This window comes from Falco punctatus (assembly GCF_963210335.1).
Source record: "Falco punctatus genome assembly, chromosome: 10".
Classification (NCBI taxonomy): domain Eukaryota; kingdom Metazoa; phylum Chordata; class Aves; order Falconiformes; family Falconidae; genus Falco; species Falco punctatus.
Window position 1 is genome coordinate 3,349,634 of NC_137590.1, and position 25,775 is coordinate 3,375,408.

Genomic DNA, 25,775 nt, shown 5'->3' on the forward strand with positions numbered 1-25,775 from the left:
TCAGTGTCAAATGTCTTGTTTAAATGTTTGTGGATACGTTGGTGTCTTGGGGGGTGTTTGATGAGCAGGCTGGCTAACTTCCCGGCAGCTCCTGTGGGACCCAGCGGCCAGCCCTGCCTTTCCTTGGCTGGGTGCTCCCGCGGCGTGCTGTCCATGATGCTGGGGCGCAGGCTCCTCAGGAGGGAGAACTGAAGGTGGTAGCTTGACTTATCTGTAGCACATCTTAGACATCAAAGCACTAATAACAGCATCTTCCAAAGCTTGATGAGTAACTAAAATTCATGCTTCTTTCCAAGTTGCAGATCTGTAGTGCTTCAAATTGTAATGCATGCTACAGGCACGCTTGAGACTTCTGTTGTAAAATTGTGTGTTCCAGTTCCTGAAATCCTGCCACGCAGCACGCATACATGCTTCAAAATGTAGTAAACGGACAAGCTTGAAAATTGTACCTGTAGTACGAAATGTAGTTTAAAGGCGCCTGGAGCTGTGGGGAGTGTGGCTGATGTATTGAAAAGGAGTTACAGTTTTGCTTTCATTGACATTGTTGCAGTTTGTGGTCAGTGACGTTAGTTTTCAGTGCTGTGAAAGTGTTGGTCAAAGTACTTGGAAGCATGTTGTGCTGCTCTTTGTGTGGCAATCAGCTGTGCAGACTTGTATTTTACATTTCTGAAAAACAAAAAATATTTTGCACCTTGGTGCTATGTGGAACTTTAGATGTTTCTTGATGTTTGATTTCTATCGCCATTGTGTATGAAGTGGACTTGTTTGATAGTTTCCTAAATAGCAACTTGTTAAAAGTCTTTTACACTAATGCATATGGAATTGTATTAGAGAAAAAAGTAAGTATGATAATGACCCGGGGAATTCCGGGAAGGTTAAAGATATACCCTTTGGAAACACAGCTTTTTGAAAACAGATAGGGAAATGGTTGCATGCTGAGTCTAACGGAATCTGCAAACAGGAAAAAATTGCACTCTGCTGTTCTTCCCAATTGGTCCCCTTAATAAAGGCTGTGTGAATACAAAATAGAAGGTGATCCAAATAGGGCAAATTATCTTACTTCTTGTTAATTTGTTTATGCATTGTCATGAATACACTGAATAAAGAAGTCTCGAACTGTTTAAAATGAAAATGGTCCAATATTGGATCCACTATTTTAGAAGAAAAGGAAAATAGGATGGGATTCTTAAAGTTAGTTTTGGGGTTTTTTTGTTGGGTTTTTTTTTGTTGTTGTTGTTTGTTTGTTGGTTTATGCTTAGCATGTGTTATCTACAACACTGTGAAATCAAAGTTTCATAAAGATATCTATGTTGCAAATGTAAACCTAAGGTATGTTACCAGTTTTTAGTGGAATATGCTGAGCCTTTGCCTCACAAGGATGAAACATAATTGTGTGTCCTCAAAATACAAGCTGCAGGTGGTGTGTGTTCAGAATGGAAAGATACATTTTAAATGGGCTGCCTGTAGGTTTGGAAATTGGATTCTCCTTACAGTGTAAGGAGGCAAACCTGCAAAGGGGGTTGTCAGGCAGGAGGACTGCTTGAGCTCTGTTCCGCTGGTGGCTCACATCATGGTGCTCTGTATACCAGAAGGAACAGAGAAGACTAAACAAATGGAGAAGAGCTTTGCTTTTTGAAAATGTAGTTTTTACATTTGTACGACAGTTGACAGTGGTCCATCTCAGGTGCATTCCTTAGCCACTGAAAACGGTATGTTCACAGAGCCATTTTGAGCAGAGCGTTGAGGCACTACATCTTAAGCTATTAACATATTTTAATGTTTTTTTTAGACAAGGTGTTTGTTTTAATGTAGTATATTCTCTGTGCATTAAAGTCCAGAGTTGGGAAGGGAACAATTCTGTGTGCAGAGCAGCACCAAGCTATCTGTGGGTGGTTACAGCACTGCTGTCCTCTGGGTTATCGCAGATCACTGACACAAATAAGATGCTAACTCGAAGGATTAGGGACAGAGCATTCAGGTTCTGTGTCCCAGTGCATCTCACTGCTTTGCCAAGTAACTGGAGAAGGTAATCTAAATGCCCTTGGTTTTTGGGGTTTTGTTGTATTTTTTGAGAAATTTTGATAGCTTGAGAAATACTTCAGCTATCCAGCATCCAGTGCCATTGTTCTTGACAAATTGATTATCCTGGCAATACAGTAGGCTTCCGTTACAGACATTGTCATTTAAAGGAAAATGTTATGGGTTTCATGAGATTACTTATCGCAATGAGTTTAATATGGCAGTTCTGCGTGAATGACAAATTCATGAGCAAGTTACACAGGTTACTCTGATTGTCAGTAAAACCTTCAAAGTACAAAATACTGTTGCGTACCTGTCATAAATGTTGAGATTACGTCAACATTTGTTTTTCAGAGGTATACACTTTCTAATTTAGTCTTTGTTAGCCTTCATCTGTGAGTGGAGTGCCATTCCAGTACCTGTGAACAGTTATGTATGTTGACCCTGCTCTAGTGCATTTGGAGTTAACACTAGTAGTAGTCAAAGTGAAAGTGTCCTCTGGAGGGGCAGAAATTGCATAAGATCCATCGGATGTTTTTACTGCTAACACTGTGGCCTGTTTAAGTAGCTGCCTATTTTTCGGACTGTGTTGTAAGCTTCAGTAATGGTAATAAATAAAAGTTTGTAATGATGCATTTTATGTTGTATACACCTATTAGAGGAAGAGGTCTTATTGTATGATGCATTTTGAGACTTTCTTGTATTTCTGCTGTGATTTTGTCTCCAAAGCTGTCTGGCTGAGAGCAATCTGGAAAACAAAAGTGGCATTCAATTTGGGCTTTTTTTTTTGAGTTGCCTTCCTAAGCAAAGACAGTTCAGGTTAACGTATCCTGCTGATTCTTGCACTACCTGTCTCCTGCACAGATCAGAAGATAGTTCTGAACAGTTATTTTACAAATACTTTAAAGATTTGGGAGATGTATCTGCTAAAGCTTTATGGGTAGTTTCCTTGCGTGAAGCCATCTGAAAGCTTTACTCACTTCAGGGAAAAATCAGCAGCTTGTAAGTGTATGACATGCACAGACACACATTTTTCAAGAGAATATGCTAAATTATTTCATTACAAGCAAGGCACTTCTTTAATCCTTGGTTTGGCATTGTGAAGACAGCTGAAGGAGTAAGGAGTAAGTGACACGAAGCAGCACTTCTGGCAGTGGTAGAAGTACCGTGAATATTTGTCATTCAGTGTATTATTTTGATAAAACTAAGTGCACCTGGAATTGCAATATTGTGAGTGAATTGAAAAGGCTGGTGTCCAGAGCCGGGGGTGTGCACTTCTCTGTGCGTATGTGGAGGGTGGGATCTGAATTCTGTTCCTTCAACTCCTGGTTTGAATTCAGAAGTGAAAAGTCAAATGAATCATCATGGTCTGCCAGAAACTCAGCTGGCCGTTTAACCTGGGTTCTGAAAATGGACAGGCTGTGGGAATCTCTGTCCTCAAATCCATGTCAGAACAATGTGGACCCTTGGAGCTGTCTACAACACAAGTAACTCTTGCAGTAAGGATAGAATTTGAGATAGTAAATTAGGAGGAATTCTGGACTAGATTTCTGTAGTAGGGATTAATGGGAAAACTGGAAAGCTTAATTGCATCCGCATGCTTACAAGGTTAGCCTGTTTGCATGAATTTGTGAAAATTCTAGTTAACTCAATGTAAATCCTACATAAATGGCTCGTTTGTTTGCAAGGCCTTGAGGAGTAATTATTTTTCAGAGATAGATAATCCTACTGAGAGAAATGTTTGTTAATAATTTGGCACTGATCCTGATCGTGCTGAGTTCAGGGGGGAGGTTCATTTGTCTGGTTCATTTAGAACAGGATCAGAACCTGAAAGAACTGCTCAAGTATATTTTAATTTGAGTGCCATCTACCCAAGGTATTTACAACCTGTCTCAACTGCAAACCTGTGGAATAGTAGGGATAAGCCTTGCCTGTGGAAAAATCTCCGTTCCCTTTTGAAGTCGTGCTAGTACTGAAAATTGCATTCAGGTTCTGAAACATGACTGATTTTTTGCTTTACCTCTTGGCTGTCTGAAATGCTGTGCTGTAATTGCTTAACCCTCCAATCAAGCCTCAGTACTTTGTATTGTTCCAAGATATTTAATTTAGAATTTTAACTTTTATTCCTATTTATGCTGGGAACATTTGCCAGTATTCATTGTTTGGTAATGACTAAAATTTGTAAACCCCCCCCCCCCAATGTTTCATACCTACTTAAATTACAAAAATTTTGATAAATGCAATTAGTGAATTGGAAGTTTCAGAGCTGCCCTTTTACTGAAGTACATTCATATCTTGCCATTGGTTTCAATAGAAGAATTAAGATGAGGCTGTACGCAGGGAACTACTGTCATTTGTGCTTTAGGTCAGGAGGTGTAGCTTATAGACTGGAGCAAGTTGCTTAACCATTGCTAACTCTAGCATCGGTGGAGTGGCATCTTTGAAGGCTGGAAGTACTGACAGAGCGCCTGCTGGGGCTGCCGTGGCTAGCAAATAAATGTAACCATCGAGGATAAAAATGGCATGCTACTTGAAGAAATGAAAGGGAGCCTACTAAGAATAATTTCAAACTGTAGTGTAGACACTTAAATTGAGGTGATGAGACAACTCAGTATAAGAAAGTAGGAGATATTAGGTTTGATTAAGTCTCCTACTTGCAGGAAAAGAGAACTGGTGAGTCAGCTAGAATGTCAGTAATTAGCAGCTTTACTTGGTGAGAAATGTATGCTTTGGATGGTCTAAATGGCTACTGTGCACTAACCTTAATTTTAGGCATCGTATCTTGTTTTGGAACTTTGTGCACGGATGCCAGGCAAAGGCACCGTCTGGCAAATGACCGGTCCTGGGTTTGGTGAGGAACAACAGGTCCTTTTTGTAATCTGAGGGAATTTTTGAGTGAAGTGGTTGTTTTGCTAGTGTGTTGTTTTTTTTTTTTTTTTTTTTCCACAGCTGTTTAATTGGCCACTCAAAAGAAGAGCAGGGACTTTTTCTTCTCTTCAAGGAAAATATAAAGGTTTGATCCTAGAAAGCTTGGAGGTAAAATGATTGGAACAATAACGAACAGGTGAATCCATCAAGGAAGACTAATCAGCAGGACAATTGCAGAGGAAAACTATGACTTTCTACTGTACAGAAATTATTTCTGTGGCAGTGTAATAATGGATTAAAACTGGGTTTACCAGGGATTTTGTATCTTTTGAAATACCTCCTAAGAGTTTATTATATAAAGTAATCCTCAGAGGGAACAAAATTCTATGTGGGATTTGAAGACTAGTGGGGACTGAAAATAGTCAGGTGTGGCAGAAGGTTAGCTGATGGGCCCAGTGTCTTTCCTAATAATATATTAAATTGCATTCAGTAAGAGGAAATGAGCAATTAAATAAGTAGTGCGGCACTGACAGAAATATTCGTTGAGAACTCTGATGAACTTAAAACAGACTAACGGCTGGCATACTTGGGTAGGCAAGGGGCTGTGTCTCATGTATAACTTATGATTTCTGGGTAACTTTAGGAACCCTGTTTACTCTAGAAACTAAAAATCTCAGTGTAAACTCAGTCTTGTCTGTAATTTCTAGCTCTATCCATTTAAACAAAGTGCCAAGAGCTGGTGCTATGTTTGTAATGTGCTTATATTTACCTTTTATTTATATGATATCCTCCTAGTCAGTTCAATATGTTTATGACCCATATGAATCAGTCGTTTTGGTGTGGCCAGTACTACATAAAAGTTACGTAGTAGGAGAAAAGATGGATTTAGGTTGGATCAAGGAAGTCACCAGGTACAATATTTGAAATTTCCATCCAAGCAGTGGTATCAAATCAGTCTGCCATTGCCTGCAGAGCTCAGGATGGGTGTTGTAGTATGCAGCCCTGTTGGTTTTTTCAGCAGGAAAATCTTGACCAGAAAATGTGATTCGGTAGATCCCATTAATTTCTAATAAAAATGTAAAATCATGCATATAACACTGTTAGGTTCTAAATGAATTGCGGTCCATATGAAATAAATCTATATGTACTTTTGGACAATTTAATAAGGATTATTTACACAGGCATCCAGCAGGGCTCAAAAAGGTAGATGGGAATAATAGTCTGTGTCGGTACTGGTAATCCTGTTGCTGTCTAGGAGCAAAAAGACCAAGAAGCATGTCATAGAATCATAGTTGTCTGGGGTGGAAGGGCCCTTAAAGATCATCTGGTTCCAACCCCCCTGCCATGGTCCATGTCCTTCTGATGTTGGGGGCCCTGGAGCTGGATGCAGCACTGGGGTGGGGGGGGTGGGGGGTCTTGCCAGGGTGGAGCAGAGGAGAAGAATCGCCTCCCTTGACCTGCTGTCACGCTGCTTGTGCTGCAGCCCAGGATATGGTTGGCTTTCTGGGCTGCAAGTGCACATTGCTGGTTCACGTGGAGCTTCTTGTCCACCAATGTCCCTAGTCTTTCTCTTCGGAGCTGCTCTCAATCCGTTCTCTGCCCAGCCTGTATTTGTGCTTGGGATTACCCTGACTTACGTGCAAGGTCTTGCACTTGGCCTTGTCGAGCTACCTGAGGTTTGCATGGGCCCAGCTCTCAAGCCTGTCAAGGTCCCTCTGGATGGCATTCTGCTCCTCCAGCATGTCAACCACACCACACAGCTTGGTGGTGTTGGCAAACTTGCTAAGAGCACGTTCAGTCTCCCTGTCACTGACAAAGGTGTTGATCAGTGCTGGTCCCAGTACTGACCCCTAAGAAGCACCACTCATCACTGCTCTGTGCTTGGACTTCGAGCTGTTCGCTGCAGCTCTTTGAGTGCAACCATCCGGCCAATTCCTTATCCACTGAGTTTTCCATCCATCAAATCCGTGTGTCTCCAGTTTAGAGACAAGGTTGTCATGCAGGACAGTGTCGAATATTTTGCACAAGTCCGGGTAGATGACGTTAGTTGCTCTTCCCTCATCCACCAACACTGTAGTTGTCATTTTTCAGTAACAATCTGATGTTTACTTAGATGATGATTAAACTTTTGTGTAACAATGGGTTTAGTTTAATAGTCTTGAATTGCAACTGCATGGTTTGGGATTATTTTGGGCACAAATACTATCTTGTGTCATGAGCCAGTCACAGAATTATTCATGTTATGGAGGAATATCCTATTTGGATTGAATTAGTATTTAATCTTGGAGGCTTGGGCACTTTCTCTGAATGCGAGTACCAGTTACCTTCAGCAACTGAGTTGCTTCAGGGTGGCGTTTCCTTTTCTCTTCTTGAAATACAAGTCAGTAACATTCAGCTAGAAAGTGTCCACCCAAAGAGTAAGATACACTTGGAAAAAGAGGATGCTGATAGTAACTCCCCTGTTTAGGTTGCTGTAATTATTACAGGAGTTAGAACAAGCATTGCCCATTTGAAAGAAAAATCTGGTCTGATTTAGTTCCAATGGGATTCGGCAAATGATAGCAATCACAGCTGGTGAAGATGTGGGCTGGAATGACTGAGGCTCCTTTCTCCGGTGCCAATACGCCTCTGCAGTGGTCTGCATCAGCCTCTGCTTTTGCAGATTTGAGCTGCTCTTTTTGAGAAATTCTTGTGCTGCCATACTGTGTGGTGGCTTGTGAGATGGTCTTTATTATTTTCTGAATTCACTGTGCCAAATTCTGTCCTTGGGTATACTGCAGTACACCCAGAATAGCATCACTGACTTCACCAGCACCCAACGTTTTATTGAAACTGAGCTCAGCAAAGTTGAAAATTTGGTGCAAAAATAGCTTAACCATATAACCTTTAACATATTCTGAGTTTAGAGCTGTAGTGTTAATTTCCTAAATGTGCACATAAGTGACCATATGGTTAGAACACAGTTATGTAAAAACAAACTGTTTGAGAAACAATTCCTCTTTAGACATCATTCGCTCTAGTTGCCTTTTGGCATTACGTTTAATATATGTTTACTGTCACAAATACAAAAGGTAATAATCTCTCTGCAGTTTCTTATAAAATGTTACATATACAAAACATATGGAAATTTTACACAAGCTGCAGAGGTCATAAATGCTGGCTAGTAATGTTGTTGCATGCTGACTAATGAGATATTTAATTCTGGCTGACATGTAAACCACTTCTGGTAGTCCAGAATTATGTAATATGAAATACTCAGCTATTTGTCTTTAATGATTAAGCAAACGAAGAGTCCAATATATTGAAAATAAATATGTGCTTGAATTACATGGAGTTCCGGACTTCCCAGGTAAGTAATATTGTCACCAAAATACTTTTGGCAGCTGTCTTGCTGGTGCCAAAGGTGATTCTAGAGTGTCTTACAGAAAGTCCTGGTTGGGTCACCCTTTAGGGTCCAGCAATGTAAGATTTAATGTCAGTATTAATTAAACATGACAGCAAGAAGATAAGAGTGGTTTATTAACTTGTAAAGACCAGGAAGCTGCAGACGCAGCTGTCTCGCTGGTGATCCCGTGAAGCACTGGAGGCATGCAGCAGGCTTTGGCCGACACATTAACTAGTGCCTGAGAACCCTGGGCGACACCAGGGTAACCACCTGATAGCACTTAACCTCAGTGGTTTAGAGTAGCCATATTAAAACAAATTAAATTGAACTTTATTATGAACTTTGAGTCGTCCATCCACACACCTGTCACAAATGAGGCTGCATCCCACAGATACCTGTTGCATCCTTGGAGAAAGGGGGAAGAAGGCATAATGGAATTTGTGTTCTTCATCTTTTAAAATGTTAGAGGAGAGAATTAGGCAAAAGTGAAAAAACGTGTTGAGAGGCAAACCAGGACTGGAAAACAAGATCAACACAAAATAAAAGTAGAGAACAAATGGCACCTTAGAAAAGGACTGTTGTTAAGTTTTTAATGGCTTAACTGATCAACCACTGTGCCTGGACAATGTAGAGTGGGTAGTCTGTGAGGATAATCGTGTGGTGTTAGGGGGTTTTGGTGTCTGTTGACCACTACATACATCAGATGTTAATGGGAAAGATAGCTTCTGAAAACAGAAATTTTAATCATAATTTTGTGCATGTCCTGCACATTTAGGCATATCAAATCATGTTTCTGTTGCTGGTTTTTATACTGAGAGGCAGCAGACTTTTGACCGTGTCTTCCTGCCCCCTCCAAAGAGAGCTGATGTGATGTAGTGATTTAATTATTTAATTAGTTGTAGTTACTAACCTAAAACATCCTTTCCTTGAGTCTGCATCTACATTAATGAGAGCATTTCATTTTCAGCCGTTGGGTTTTAACAATGTAAAGAATTTTGTTTTTAAAATAGGTACCGTATTGGAACACAAAGCTGAGGCATGTATAATAGCAATTATGTTTTCAGAAAAGTCTTTGCTGACCACTACCTCTGAGCTCCTTTGTTGTTCATATTTTGTCCTAAGAGAGTTCTTTAGCATCTAATTATACATTATGCTCATTATGCAAGTAGCTGTATGTCTTAAACTTAAAAATTTGATTAGTTTTTTTCCAGAGGATGTGTATAGAGGCTGTATACTGAAATACTGCCGTTTCCATGGGAGGGGGGCGTTAGGCAGCAGTTTATAGAATCATAAAATCATTCAGGTTGGAAAAGACCCTTGAGATCATCAGGTCCAACCGTTACCCCAGCACTGCCAAGCCCACCGCTGACCCATGTCCCCAGGCACTGCTAGGGGGATGGGGGCTCCACCAGCTCCCTGGGCAGCCTGTGCCAGTGCTTGGCCACCCTTTTGGTGAAGAAGTTTTTCCTCAGATCCAGTCTAAGCCTCCCCTGGAGCAACTGGAGGCTGTTTCCTCTGGTCCTGTCGCTTGTTACCTGGGAGCAGAGACCGACCCCCCTGCCCACAGCCCCTTTCAGGTGGTTGTAGGGAGCGATCAGCTCCCCCCTGAGCCCCCTCCTCTCCAGGCTGAGCCCCCCCAGCCGCCCCCATCAGCCTTGTGCCCCAGCCCCTGCCTGTCCCTGGACACGCTCAGCCCCCCCGTCCCCCCCGCAGCGAGGGGCCCGATCCTGCGCACAGGGCTGGTGGTGCGGCCGCACCAGTGCGAGCACAGGCGGCTGGGCACTGCCCTGGCCCTGCTGGCCACACTGTTTCTGACACAAGCCAGGATGCTGTTAGGCCTCCTGGACCACCTGGGCACACTGGGGGCTTATTCCCAGCAGTTGCCCCCAGGCCCTTCCCCGCTAGGCAGTTCCCAGCCCTCTGCCCCCACCCGCAGCTGCCTGGGGCCGGTGTGACCCATGGGACAGGTTACACCAGGGGAGGAGGAATGTCTGGTGTCCTGCCGAACCCCAAGCCCTCCTGAAGGACGTCTGCAAGAGGCTTTGAGCAGACCGTGTCCGACGTCCCTACAGCGCGTTCCTGTGGGCGATCAAGGCTCAGCTGTAGCAAAGCCCTTGGGTACCAAGGACAAAGTTTGCAATGTCTTTAAATGAAGATATGTTGAATTATGGCCGTTCCCTCTGTTTTGTTTATTTGCTCATTTAAAAACTTAAACGTTATCAATTAAATAATTTTCCTACATTTTACCAAACTGTTAAGGTAGTGATTGATAGGCTAAATAGCTGTCAGGCTACTGGCATTAAAAAGCAACAAAACCTGTTCAGTTTTCAGGGTTTAGTGAACGTTTTTATCAGTTTTACAAGATGATGAGGTATCGAAGAAGGTGCAATTAAAGTTGTAGAGAATTCTTGTCTATTGTTTGTAGACAATTATGTGTTTATTATTACAAGGTTCCTGTACTTGATAGACTGGTATAGCTCCCTTGCTAATGGAGCTTTTTTTTTTTCCTTGTAGCTCTGCCAAACGATTTATAAATAATGGAATAAGGACACTCTTGAAGAATACTACATCAGTGACCTTAGCAACATTGAATGCTGGCAATGAATCTATTAAAAAAGTTTTTCACTGTTGAGAATTTATAGAATTGTTTCTGGTTCTACAGCACAGACCATTTTTTGTTTGTCAGTGAACCTAGGCTTACGACTGTGGCAATCGGTCTTTTATTAGGGAAACGTCTATGACGTCTGGGAATAAAATTCTAGAAATAACTGTGGAGCCTAGAGATAAGCATGAAACATGCAGAACAGTTGCCAGGTAGATGTGACTTTAGAGTAATGGCTCTTTTCTGAGGTTTGGTGAACAATTATTTCTGCTTTGCAAATCAAAATCTGAGTTTGTTGGTAGAGGAAAAAAGGTGGTTTGACCACTAATGCTGTTCCAGAACACATCAGTTGCAAAAGTTCTTCAGCTGATGTGTAAGGAGGGAAGGGCTGTGCTCTAGAGAGGCAGGTGGGAAGCGATGCTGGACATCACCTCGCACCACTGAAGTGAGAAATTTTGTCATGACTCTTTGTGATAAACTGGGCAGTCCCTATTACAGACTAGAACTGTTAGATGTTAGTGCTTTCATGAACTGTCTGATCCAACGTTTAGATCAAGCTTTAGGGGCACCCTGAAGTGTGGTTTAGTATCACTGCTGTGTTTCTGTCTATACAGGTGTGAATTAACCTTTATGTGCTGATCTTCCACGCTGAATCTAACAGGTTTCCGTATGGAATACCGGCTACCAGAGACCACTCTGGCCTGTAGCTGAGGCTAGAAACTAGCAACCGACAAAAGGTGCTTTTTTCCCCTCTTTTTTTTTTTTTTTCTTTTTTTTCCTCCCTTGTCATTTCTGTAGTGTTACAGTCAGCTGTCCTGCAGTGCCAGGGTTTCTAGCTCAGTGATCATGCATATGTGAGAAATTGAGATAACGAGAGGTCCCTCCTGTACTTAAAAATTTTCTCTTGCCTCTGCTGTGCTGGATACCATCACTCTCCCAAGTTATTCTTTTCATTCCTGTTTTTATAAGCTTCTGCCTTAATTTTTCAGTTTAATTTTCTTTGGGCCAATGAAAAAATCCCCATTTGTTATTGAGGAAATTACAGTCAGAACCTGAAACCTGCATGTTAGCTTTATATTGCAAATATGTCAATCTCTATCATTGGTTGTCTTTGGAAAATGCCACAGAATTATGTAATCAAAAGCTATACATCCATGTTAGATTATAAGAAGACAGTAGAACAGGGAAGAAGCTATTTTGATGTGATGATTTTTTAATATGATTGTAAGGTTAAAAGTGCATCCCTTTAACAAATAGGGTCCTTCCCTGTTTGTGGCGTGAAAAAAGCAGCATACAGAAGTAATAAAAATGGGCAAACCAGTTTTGGGTGGATCTCAGTATATGTTGCTGGGACAGCTTTAACCCAGAGCAGACCGCAGAGCTTCTGGACTGCACAGAGATCCTGTTGCCTAATGAGACAATCCCTCTGCTGTTAAGAGGGCTGAGGTTCTGAAACTTTTGACAAAACATTTAATCTCCAAGTCCCTGCTTAACAGCCTCTTGCAGAAATCCCATTATCCACCTTAAAGCCCTCTGCTAATTAGGCCCTCGTTGGCTTCATCAGTCATTTGATCTCTTTCCATCTGGATTTCACAGTTGAAGAGGGCTTGCTGACTGATCCACCAGCATGTAAAAGAGGCAAGCCACTAAAGTGTGGTTATTTTTTTCTTTTCTGTAGTCCATGATCTATTTTAATCTTGTTTCTTCTGTCAGGGGTAGTTTAATGTTTCCCATTTTGGAAGGTAAAGCCCCTGCAGTCGATGTCCTTTACTTCAGCATTTACTTTGGGAGTGAATAAAGGGAAGCTGTCATTTGGCTGGAGGCCATTCCTGGGTTGTTAGCATCTTTCAGTGTCTGTGGGTCACCTTTATTCAGACCTTGGAAAACATTTGTAAAAGGCATGTAGTTTGATAACACCTGTGATTTACTGTTAACAGTGTCTGGATGCTACTGAAAATGCCAGCAGTCATTTATGGCTCAATCAGTGAAATCAATGAAAAAGTCTGTGGTTTGCCATTACGAAACTGTGTGAATCCCGGTTTCCCTAGTTCTGAGCATTTTCCTGTATTTCTTGGGTTTAATATAAAGCAAGAGATTTGCAAACTTCTTTCCTCCCAAGGACGTCTGGAAACGTGCAAACCAGACACGCTTCTGTTTTACACCTAGTCTTTCAGGGAAGATTGTACCATAAATGCTTTACCAATCTTCGCTTTCTTTAAATAATCACAGCAAATGTTTGCAGTCACTGAAGTAATATGGGATCAGTCTTGTTCTCAGAGATTTTTCTTATGACACCCCCTGCCTCCCCAGCAACTTAATTCTTTTCGTGACATCAATTTGCTGAAGAAAAGCTCTTTACAAGTAGCGTTTCTTTAAAAAAATACTTTCCTATTATCCAACAATTTCCCAAGTGAATGAATTGTCCTCATGAATTATACTGAACTCAACTTGCAGTTTCTATTCATATTTATCTGTGAATCAAACTCTCTTTATTTCACTAGTAGATTAATTTGCTATGACCCATGTTTGAGAAATAAACCCCAGGGGTCTGATTTTATCCTAATTGAAAAGGGGATAGGAGCTATGAGATACACCTTGTTTGATTTTGAATTTCTACAAACACTGCTATCTGTAGTACATCAGTCAGAGGGAAGAGGTTTCTGAGACTTGTTCAGTTGTTTCACATGGGTATGAAGAACAGGGATATAAAAATGTGAGAAGTGTGAAGCAGGTAAGTGATCATAACTTTTCATAAAATAAAACCTACAAATTAAGTGGCAGTAGCTTAAAGCACATGCATGGGAATATTTATTTTCCCCAGCACAATGTGTAATTAAACTGTAGAACTTGTTGACATAATGCTATTCCTAAGTGACTTTAACAAAAATTCTGGGAGGAAGATCAATCTTGAAGCTTGAAATGGGAAGTTCTGCTTTATGGTACCCTGATTCTTATGTTCTGCTTAAAGTGGTCACTTTGTCACTGCTGGAAACAAGTGCAGAGGTAGATGGATTTTTTCTTATATTGTCCTTAAACTTGTTTTGCATACTTAGCGTAGATGCTTTTCAGTGTCTGTTCTGTGACATTCAGATTGACTCGACAGTATTATAAATACGTGCTTTTCCAAAACATACGGAAAAACATGGGATGTGGAAACCTTACCAGGAAGAACGTGAACTTGCTTAGCTCGCTGGCATGGGTGCCTCTTGCTTGATCTGTCCTTCTCTAAAAATACCTGTGATAAAGGCTTCCAGGTCAGTACGTGAGACAGGGAACTGGCTCTGAGCCTAATCCATGTCCACTGGGAAAGAGTGAAAGCATTCTTGCAAAGGAAAGTAACACCTCACAAATCTATTGAAATACTCCGATGTTTAAAAAGAAAAAAAAAAAAAAAAGGCTATTAAACTGGATTTTATTGTTCAAGTGACTTTCAAAAAAGTTGCAATGGATTTCCAGAAAAGGACTCTTCCTTGAAAGAAGTGAGGCTGCAGTAGAAGAGACAAGGTGCTCAAACGTGGACAGACAAGACCAGCAGTAAACTGTTAGTAGGGGAGGCTGCCAGAGGTGCCCCCCTAGGATCTGTGCTGTGCTCTGGAATGTACTCGGCATATCCTTGAAAGGAGGGTGGAAAGTATGGAGGGAAATCACCCCAGTGAAGCTGCCAGTGTCCTAGTGATGGGCTGAGCCATGTCATTGTCCACGGTGATGGGCTGTCCTCTGTCTTGGCAGCCATAAGCGTAGTCTGTGACAGCTTCTTGTGCATTGGGGATTCATAGTAGCAGACTTCTTGTATGTTACGTAAAACCACAAAGATGTACGCTCATTCACTTACATAGATTAAAATGACTGTGGTAGATACTGTGGGTTACTATTCTAATAAGCACCCTTAGAACATTTTTGGTTTGTCGCCAGTTGGAAAAGCTTATTTCCCTTGTGGTTTTGATTAAAGTTTTCAAAGCTATCTTGGTATGTAGTTGAACTGCAGAATAAATCCTGTGTGGCTACTGCTATCAGAGGCAGGACTTCATGCATTTCCAGGTTAAGGTGTTCTGGTCTGGGTGGGAGGTGGCGGTTAGATGGGTTGGATGCTTGGATGGCAGCTGTTGCTGGTAGCTCTTGTTTGCAGATGGCATCAAACTGGGGGGAATGGTTGATATAATTAGGGGTAAAGCCACCAGTGGGGCTGGAGCAGTTGCCCTGTAAGAAGAGGCCGAGGGGTTCCCAGAGATTGTTCAGCCTAGGGCAGGGAAGGCTTTGGGGGGACCTAGCAGTGGCCCCCAAGTCCCTGCAAGGAGGTTTTCAGGATACAAAGTTAGGATCTTTGCTGCAGCGAGTATCTGGAGGATGAGAGACAACGAGTGTACATTGAAACAAGAGGTTTTGAACTGGATACAAGGCAAAACTATGAGGGCAGCCAAGCACCGGAGTGGGTTTCCCGTCGGGGATGGGCAGTCCTCCTGGGAGGTTTATAAGACTCAGTAGGTAAAAGCTCTGAGAAACCTGGTCTGACCTTATCGCTGACCCAGCTTTGAGCAGGAGCTTGGCCTGAGGCTCCTCCAACTCAGATTGTTCCATGTTGCTTTGTTTTACCGTAACGAGGATAGATGTCAAACATTTTTGGAGATAGAGTTGTTCTTTGGAAATAAGCAAAACTGTGTCTAAAACATGCTCATGCACCTGATGGAGCTGCTGGAAAACCCATTCCTTTATTTTGGGAAGGAATTTACTCTTTGAAAGAACATTCTGTACCTGATTCTGGTTTTCAAGGTTTTGGAAAGCTCATTTTGCAGTTGAACGTTGTGACAGCTTTCTTTTCAAGTTTACATTCAGTCTTTAATGGTTGCTATAATTTCATTTTTAAACAGCACAGTTCTTCAAAGCCAACAGTGAAACAGCATCAACTGAGGTCTGTCTGGCGATCATGAGGGGTTCTCAGTGGCTCATTTCTTCAGCTGTCATTTGTCAGAACACACTCATGTAATCTTAATGAACAATGTGCAAAGCCATTAAAAACTCAATTACGGCTTTCTTTTTACTGCAGACGTGAGAAAATGCAATCATAAAGTGCTGATGTGTAAACACAATAGCCACCATCTGCTGCAGAGTAGCATTTCAGCTCCAAAAAGAGGATATATGTTGCAGATGCATCAATAATAGGACGCTTATCGAGGCATCATTATGCACCAAGCAGGGGAAAAATTGAAATTTATGGCCAGCTAGAGAGCACTTCATGGTTTAATTCCCCAATTTTCAGTGGTATGTTTAATAACTATGCGAGAGTGCCGTTTTATGTTCCTGTCATTTGAACAGATTTTTAAAAATGAATTTATTTACCCTCTTCCTGCTTCTGACTGATCTGAACATAACATGTTCACTTTTGGTTATTCAGGACAAAACCAGCAAGAAATTAATTAATCTAACCTGTTGATTGAAGAGCACTAAATTTAATTGACCTGATATTCAGTCTGCTTTAATAAGTGTATACTTCTGTGTCACATAAATACGAAAAAACTTTTCCACAGTATAGGTAAATATAGGCAAATTTTTTTCCTCAAACCTCATTTTTTCAGCTCAGTGTTGACTTTACGGCATTTGAACTTTCTGGATGGAAGTAAACAAAACAATGGGGCAAAATGATTTTTTAATTTTTTTTTCCTACTGTTATTTTTTTTCAAAATTGGATATGCAATGGTCTAAGTAAGAGTTTCTCTAAGGTATCTTCTGTTTTATTCGGATTCTTGCCTGGAGACATTTACGTGGCTTTCAGTCATCCACTGAACGATAATTTCCATTTGTGACATGTTAATTCATTCCCTAGTTCTTTGTATGAGTGGAGAATATGACGAGTGGTTTGTTGGTGCCAGGTGTATCTATTTTATTTGCATATACAGGCCTATAAATTGAGAATAAGTCGCATCGACTTCAGTTCTGTGTTCAGTCTAAATAAGGCTGTCAGACTGAATCACAGTATGTCATTTTTTATGAAGAATAATAAGGAAAACCACACTTGTCCTTAATAGTTTGGTTTTAATTCCTTCTTTTTTCTCTGGTGGGAGCAATTTTCCTGATCTCTCACTTACCTCTGAGTGATGTGTCCTGCCCAGACAAGCTTCGCTGGGCATGGACATTTATAACAGGAGAGCGGATCCCAGCTGCGGATTTTGGAGCATGCAGAGCCACCTTTTGCAGGTCCTAGGGGACAGGGGACCTGTTCAAGTTCACACCCTAAAAAAAGTAAAAAAGTGTACCGGGGGGTGTATTTGGAGGCGGGTGTATAGAATATAGGGTATACTTTATTCACAACTGAATTCTGTAGATTAGCATGTTCTTGTGTCCGATGTCAATTGTAGTCTTGATGAAAACTATAGGTTTACACTCCCTATAATGGCCAGGTGTGAATGTGCGCTGTGCCTTGACGAGCCAGGGAAAGGGTTTGTTGGGGAAGCTGCCACACGAAGTCTCTGCAGAAACAAGGGATGTGGTGTAGTTAGTAGATGACTGATTTAAACAATGCGTGAGTACTTTTCTCTGACAGAGATGGCACTATAAGTGGAAATTTTTCATCTTTTCCACTGTCATATAAAATAATACCTCTTATCAGGATTTTACTGGAGACAGTTGTGGTTTTATAGTATTTTTCTCCTGTATTGCTAGGCATACTGTATTAAAAAAAAGTAATCATAAGCTACAAATAAGAAGCTATGAATAATTTGCATAAGACAATTGTTTGTAAGGCTATTTTAGTAACTAGGAGTAATTATTTTGCTAAGTGCTTTTCAGTGGATGGATATTTTACTTGCTCATATTGTCAGTCACTAGATTCAGGCTCCATATACTCTCTACAATTGTCAGCGGTTGCATAAAAGACCATTGTCAAACCACAAATAACTTGTGATTCATTTTTTTTTTGTGGGTGGCAAAAAATAAAATTGTAATTATTGCTTATGCACTCTTTATAAAAGCCGATGGCTTTTCTCCCAGAGGAAAGCTTGTTATTTTTATATATTAATCTGTAAAAGTGAAATACTCCCTAACTTTTTCTGTCATTGAAACACCTACCCCAGTGCAGTTCAGGACTCTCTTATGTTAGATGCAGTACAGCTTCAGATAATTCTTTAGGGTAGCAATCCATGTATTATCCAAATAAAATTAAAAAAAGATAAATGAGGGAGTAAGATGCCCAGAAATGGGATGATGCACCCTATGATCTGATCAATGATGTTGCAAAAATCAGTTTTCCTGGGTTCCTACCTGGTGTAGCAGGTACTTGGTCAAAAAACTTCGTGGGTGCACAGCAGCTCTGCTTTTCTTTACTGTTTTAATTGGCTGTGCCATCATGCTCAAGTATGAGATCTGACAAAAGTGGAACTTCACTTCATTGTATCTTGTACTTTTTCACACCATGGCATTGAAATGCTGCAGGCGCCACATTTCACAGCAACTGCTGTACTCCTCAGTGCTAGACTACTGTTACTCAGCAGTTTTACAATGGCTTTCCTCCACTTTTCTCCTGATAATCTGGGTTCTTACAACTGTTCTTTTGTTTGTAAGGGAGGATAAGGCAGGTTATGTGTGCTGACAGAGATCGTGGAAGTGTCTTAGTCTTCAAAACCAGGCTGCCGGCTTTCCAGCCTGATGCCTGAACTGTCAGCCTGGGCTGCCTCTTCAAGCCAGTTGGCAATTGTGCTTCGTGATAATAAATTATCTGAGGTCATAGAAAGTGAATCCAAATCTCAGTTTCTTAAAACATCAGGGGGGTTTGGGTGGATTTTTAAGAATAGTATGTATATGGTACTTTCTGGAGAAGGGGATCTTGTGGTTGATTGGGAGCAGTAGATTGATAGCGAACATTTGCCAGGATCCCACCTTATGGACTTGGATTATTAAAGGGAAACTGAAGAGTTTGGATTCAGCTTTTATGTTTCTCAAAGCCCTCACTGTGAATCTTGAATTTCTTGATTTGAGGCTTTTTTGATTTGCAGCATATGAAAGTGAAAGATAGGATTGCCAGAGAACATCTTGCCTATAAATTTTCATATTTTTTAGTACAGCCTCTTCCCTTGCTGTGCTTGCATTGTGTTTGAATTTTCCAAGGTCTCTAGAGTATGTGATTTTTATTTATTTTTTTGAAAGATTGACTTCATCTGCATCCGTGCTTTTGAATCCTTTACAAAATGCATATATATCATATAAACACAGGGGAAAAAATATGTTTGTGGGAGAAAGTTGCGGGTATCTGTTGATATAAATTTAGAATGTATGGCTGTTCACTGCACAGAATTGATCAAAATGTTTATCTGGTGTCACACTGCTACAGCATGGAATAGGGAAAGTCAGTAGGTTAGAAGTGAGGCAGGGCTTTTCAAACTCAATCTTCTGTGAACTGCAAGAGGCCAGCAGAGAAATAAGTTTGTAGCGTGCCTTGGCAGCAGCATTGCAACTGAGAGTGTCAGAAGGGCTGTGTCTGATTAAAAATTATCATGCCTGGCTGCTGACACACAGATTTCCCTCCCGCCCCAGTCTTGGTGTTCAGCTTTTTCTGAGTGTGAGTGTCTGTACACACATAAAGAAGCTCCTTTAAACAGAATTGAATCAAATAACTCTCATAATGTTTTCCCTTATTGCTAACATTTGTCACCTTGATGCATCTGTGAAGAGATGAGTTGAGACACAATGTGCTATAAAATAACTGCTTGATGAATCAAGATGTGAGTTCAACATCAAGAGCCATGGTTAATATGATGCAAGCTTCCAGGTTAACAAACTCATAAATTGCCTTAGTATATATTTTCCTCCCTAAATTCAGCCTGTCCTTCCCTCCTAGAAGAATAATTGTCCTTGTTGCATTATTTCTAGTCAAGATGTTGCTGTTACGCTTACGAGTCTAATTCATCTGGGCTCTGAAAATTGGGTTTTTCTTAACATATTAAACCTTCAAATGTTTATAGGGCCAAGGTGCAGGGTTCACAGGTACAGACTGGCAGCCAGTGGGTAGCGGCCACGTAGGCAAACCTCCATTGAGCATTTGGCCCGCTGCTGCAGTTCTTGTACTGAATGTGCCTGAGGGGACTGCATGCAGCAGGAGAGTCCGGGTGCTGCTCAGGGTGTGAGTATGCTGTTGTTTAGAGTGACTGTTGTGTCATGAGGTTATAAAATTATAACAGCAAAATAGTATTTTTATTTTGATTTTGAAGTTATCTAATTAAAGTGGTTCTAGTTGGCACTGAGCCTACTTGTGCATATACCCTGCAATTTTAAAATCCCTTCTCTCTGTTACCCAATAACAAGCTGAAAATAGCTAATTCGAGCTCTTCAGATGAATGTTTTGTTTTCTGGCTTCTGAGGGAATCGCTGACTTTTCAAATGGAACTGTATTTATGGAAAAAGCCAAGCAAAGCCACTCTTTCTTCTCTTTTTGCTTTCCTCCATAGGCTCCTTCATGATGGTCAACAGCTCTGGGCGGGCGTCCGGGCAGAAAGCTCACTTGCTGTTGCCTACGCTGAAGGAGAATGACACGCATTGCATCGACTTCCACTATTACTTGTCCAGCAGAGACCGTTCGAGTCCTGGCTCTCTGAATGTCTACGTGAAGGTGAACGGAGGACCGCAGGGCAATCCCATATGGAACGTCTCGGGGGTTGTTACAGAAGGATGGGTGAAGGCAGAACTTGCCATCAGTACTTTCTGGCCACATTTTTATCAGGTACGAGTTTGTAATATTTTTCTCTCTTTTTTTTCTTTTGAACATTTGGCTATGTGTGAGCTAAGCTTTTATTAGCAATAGGTATTCTGAAAACCAAATCCATCCCCCCCACCCTCCGACTTTTTTTCCTATCAGAATGACTTTACATATAGCAGTTCAATAGCATAAGGGTTATATAGGCTTCCTGACATACCTCGTCCTGCGTCTCCCTTTTTATTCAGTTGTGGTCAGATCAGAGTGATGGATAGGCTGCTGGGAGGCAAATTATTGGCAAGTTAAGAACCCGCTTGTTTATCATGAGACTGGCACGTAAACAGTCATATTGGCCCTACTCATAGCGCTATGTAAATGTAAATACAACTGAGTGTCTAGGTGTGTAATTGAATCTCTGCATAAATTTTCCTGAACAATTTTTGGCCTTTAGTTGGTTCCATAGGGAGGAACATTTGTTCACTCAGCTTTGCATCTGGACTTTTCCTGTGCCTGTATGAAGGGTGTAAGTAGATCAGGTACTAAAAAAATCTTGGACCATGTTATCAACATGACTAGACTCTTCACTAGATCCTCTGTTCCTCCTCTTTTTAGTGCTGCTTATAACATATTTTTAGTTGTTCTGTTAGGAAATATTTTTTTTTTAAACAGGCACAAAGTTAAGGAATGTAATGGGTAAGTTGATTTTGTTATATTAATTTTACAGCTATTTTTTAGTTGTCCACTTCAAACATCATGTGGCAACTTAACAGTATTTTTTTTTTAGTTTTAATTAGGTTGCATACAATGGACTCCCATGGTTCTTGTTAGGTGTTAAAGGCATGTTTTTGTCTTGTTTTATATTCAAGAAAAAAATCCCCACCAAACAAACAAAAAACAAACCACCACCACAACAAAACCTGGGAGGTAATTGCACCCTAAATTTTGCAGGAAAAGCTGATGTACATATGATAGTAATAAAAGACATGAGTAAGAAAGAATCACAATAGATTAAACTATGAAAAGGCAGCAAATAGTCTGTGGATAGAAAACAGCAGGTAGAATTGCTTGCTTTTTTTTTTTTTTTGCTTCTAATAACTGGGTAGGAAGTCTATAAAATCTGAGCTGAAGTACAATGCTTTAATGTTCTGCCTCTGAAAAAGAGTTGGGGATATCAGCAGAATACAGAGCATACTATGCAGGGTGAGAGGAAGGGATAAAGAGATGCAAATGTGTGGAAAGTGGTGTTTTAAGAGATGTGCACAACTTGTCACCTGTTCTGAAACTGTATTAAAGTGCTCGTACTTCACTCATATTAACATAAACCTGATCATGAACCAGAACTTGCTTCATAGTAGGTGCTCCACAGAGATAACAGAAATGATCTTTCACCCTGATAATCAGTGCTTGAAAAACGTGGAAAAGACAGCCTGAGCTCACACTTGGAGGGAACCTTTTCTCAGATATACCAATAGTAGACTTCCTGAGCCTGCCTTACTTCTTTTGCAAGTCTTTTGCAGGTCAAGTTTGCTTTTCCTAGAGCAAAAACTCCTTTAAATCAAACAAGAATTGTTCACTGCAGTACAAAATATGAACAGATTGGAAGCCAGCAGTAACTGTTCCTTTCTAGAAAATACAAGGTTTTTATTTTTTACTTTTTGTTGAACAGGGGTGATGTTTCCTTCTGCTTATATTTTTATTCTTATTCCTTAAGTGTGGCTTTTAAAGTCTGAGTTCTGTCCTACTGTTATGTGGGATCTAATACACTGATTTATCACCAGTCCCTAATTTTATGAAACAGCTTCTGTTGATGCAATCCTGTGACTTTCTACTTTTAATCAAGGTTTTTAAAAAAGAAACAAAACCAACGTAAAAACCAAACCAAACCCAAACTTTAAGCTTTCAAAAGTGAAGAGGAGAGCACACTGAAGGACTTAGGCTGGCAAATAACAGTAATTTTGACTAAAGCACCACTGCTGGCTAAAGAAGTCCGGAGGCGGCAGGATGACAAAAGCTTGGGTGTGCTGTTGCCTAGGGAGTGTCTCATTTTGCACTTACAAGCTTGGATGTGCCATCGGAGTGTTATTTGTCAGCTTTAAATCAAAATTGCATGCCTGGAGAGCTCTTTGTATGCAAAAAGACCTGAAAGTATGTTCTGTATTTCAAAAGCACCAGGTAACGCAGGAAAAAAATAGCATTTTTCCTAAGTAATGAAGTCTGTGTCAGGCAAAATGGGAATTACTATCTTAATGCATGGAAAGCACACCATCTTAGATTGCAGTGTGCATCAAAAACTCAGTTGGGCAAAAAATCTGAAACTGCTTGCCCTGGGTCTGAGGGTTCAACAAGTACTTTGAGTTCTGGAGACGTGACTAGTGGAAAAATAGTAACCAAGCCTATAGCCAGAGTTTGTGTGGTAGGTCTGGCAGTTCCGTGCGAGGGTCATAAGAGTCATCTGGATCCAAAAGCACTCTGTCGAGATACAAATGTGGGGATTGTGGAGGTTTATAATGTCTACCCTAGAGTTACTCGTACTTGGATTCCCAGCGTGCAAATGTTTTTAGTGTAGTGTGAAAAAGCCATAATAGTTCTTGGAGAAAGGTAATACATGTAATCTTGAATTATTGCTCAGCATAAGGATGAACTTAGTCCCAGAATGCACCAAGGGCAGCACTAGAGTCTGCCAGGAAGAGTTTTCCTGATGTATAGCAAGGAGCATTATTGATCCATGCCTGAAGAAAACTGTTGTACCGCAACAGATGAGCCAGGCTATGCTGCTGACACAGACTACGCTGGTACATAGCAGCAGTGAAAGGTAGGATTGTTTATTGGTAAGGAAACATGAAATGACTTAGTGTTTGCAATTAAAAAGCATTCTTAAATGCTGAGAAGAGTAAAGCTTTGCATTTTGTCACCTATATTAATTTCTGAGGAGTTCCTTAAATAGAAGCATTGTTAAATGCCTACGTCTAAATCTTTATACTACGTTTCCGACTGAAGTTAAAAGGACACGAGAGATGATTAGTGTGACATTTGCAGAACAAGCCCTGTAAGCATTTATACCTGCTTTTTCCTTATGCTGGGTCTCCATTCCGTTTCAGGAAAACCTGGGTGCTTCTGTGCTTCTCACTTTGATAGGTCTGAGGCACTGCAGAATACAGAAAAAGACAACAATGCGGAAGTCTGAACAAGAATATCTGACTGTAAAGCAGAACAGATAATAGAGTCTGTCAAAACAAGACTGTGTGAATTGAGAGATCCCTCCACTCTTTTTTCAGGGGATTCTGCACCAGTGTGCATGGGTTTTTTAAGGGGTGACTCCGTTGTTACTGGTTTAAGTTATATTGTGCTGTATTAAAGACTCTGTACGTGTCAGTTATTAACAAAGACAGTTCTCTATGTGTTGGTGCTTAATTTTGCCATGCATTAATAGCTAATGCAAATGCCTTGGAGAATTTTCCAAGTTCCTGGATTGCAGAAAATTGAGAATTAGTTCATTGTGGTTTATATCTTCTCCCAAATGCAAAACTAAAATAAGATTTTGTAGCTGTAATGTTTTGCTTTAATTCAAGTCTGAAGGGAGCTGCAGTAGTTCCTTGCATGACCTTCCCAGTTAGTGTGACTTTCATCATGAATAAAATTTCACTTCTAAAATAATTATAATTTCCAGACTAAGGATTTGTGTTGTACTCTTATTTTATGCAGAACCTAAAAAGCCTCTTGGGAACCTTGATAACACAAAACATGTGTTGATGTTTCTGGGATTATTTTTTCTTTCAGAGACTTGCTTCTTCCTATTGGTCCTTGACAGCCTAATTTTTGTCTACCCTCCTCTGGAGTAGAAATTTGGTTTCTACGTATTGTTAGCAATTTGAATTTTCTTAGTTTATATCTTTGCCTGTTAAGTTCTGAGTTCTACCTGTTTTTATCATGTCTTTCTTGTAATGGATGCATTTCAGATTTCACATTTGGATTTGTTTTGAATTGGGGAAGCAGATCTTAGGAAGTCATGGAAGCATGAGTAGAAAAGACATTCTGGAAGGCCAGTGATGGCAAAGTGATTAACAGCAGTTCTGTACTTATAAAAGACATAGTAATCTACTTCCATAGCCAGGGCATGCAGCAATCAGCGTTGGGACAGTTGGATCTTTTACTGTATTAAATCTTCTGATAAAGGAGATGAAGAGGCTAAACAGGGACAGACTGGGAACACCAGCTTTTATTTAGAACGAAAATAAGTGAATGAAAAACTGGCTTTAAGTGTTAACTTGGAGTTTTAGTAATGAATTTTAGAGGTTAAACATTATTGAAATATTCTCCTACGAAACAAGTAGCTGCACTAGAACACTGTTATAATAGTAATAACTGTGCCAGCTGAACATGTTAATTAACTCTGTCCTTGAAAACATTGTATACTCATGCAAAAATGAGCAATTTAATACAGTATGAACATTAGTGAGAGAGAATGAAAATGGGGACATCCCTTTCAAATGCAGAGGACAGTGCTCATTAGATCTCCACCCATAATTTTATTTTTATTTTTACATCGTAAAGGATAGTGCTTCATTCCTTTGGGAAGAGAATCACAATCTTGAGAGGTAGCATTACCAAGATGTTCAATAATCAGTCTGCATTTTTTTTTTCCTATTGCAATTTAACATTTCTAAACGTTTTCTCCTCATGGAATCACAGAGTATCTCCAGTCAGAAGGCACCTGTAAGGATGATCAAGTCCAGTTCTTCCCTGCTCCTTGCAGGACTAACCTACAACTCTGCCATATGACCAAGAGCATTGTCTGGATGCTTGTTGAACTCTGCCAGGTTTGGTGCCATGACCACTTCCCTGGGGAGCCTGTTCCAGGAACTGAGCACCCTCCCAGTGAAGAACCTCTTCCCAGTGTCCAGTCTGAACTTACCCTGACACAGCTTCATCCCGCTTCACTGTGTCCTCTCTTGAGTCACCAGAGAGGAGACCCCACTCCTCCTCCTCCTCCTGCGCTGCCCCCAGGAGGAAGCTGCAGGCTGCGATGAGGGCACAGTCCACAAATTATGTCCTACTATCCTTTAATTGCTGGGCAAAATACTCCATATCTAGCACTGTCTTTTGATTTTTTAGTTAGCTTATTTGGCAGTAGTTAACTCTGTTTTAATGATCTGTCAGTGTTGTAGTGTTTTTTTTTGGTTTTTTTTTTTTTTTTTTTTCCTGCACCACGGATAGCCTGTATGTTT

At 40.6% G+C, this 25,775-nt stretch overlaps 1 protein-coding gene and 1 long non-coding RNA gene across 5 annotated transcripts in view; one reads left to right on the plus strand and one right to left on the minus strand.

Annotated features, from left to right (window-relative positions):
- PTPRT (protein tyrosine phosphatase receptor type T) overlaps positions 1-25,775 on the plus strand; it is a 467,104-nt gene that overhangs the window by 160,330 nt on the left and 280,999 nt on the right. For all 4 annotated transcript variants that reach the window (XM_080405963.1, XM_080405961.1, XM_080405964.1 and 1 more), the window contains exon 3: positions 20,306-20,577. In XM_080405963.1, coding sequence (XP_080262089.1) covers positions 20,306-20,577 — 272 coding nt within the window. The remainder of the gene's footprint in view (positions 1-20,305; positions 20,578-25,775) is intronic.
- Positions 1,234-20,312, minus strand: LOC308071085. The gene is made up of 2 exons (XR_013930982.1): positions 5,448-20,312; positions 1,234-3,971 (listed from the first exon to the last, which is right to left on the minus strand). It is a non-coding gene; the product is annotated as an uncharacterized lncRNA (long non-coding RNA).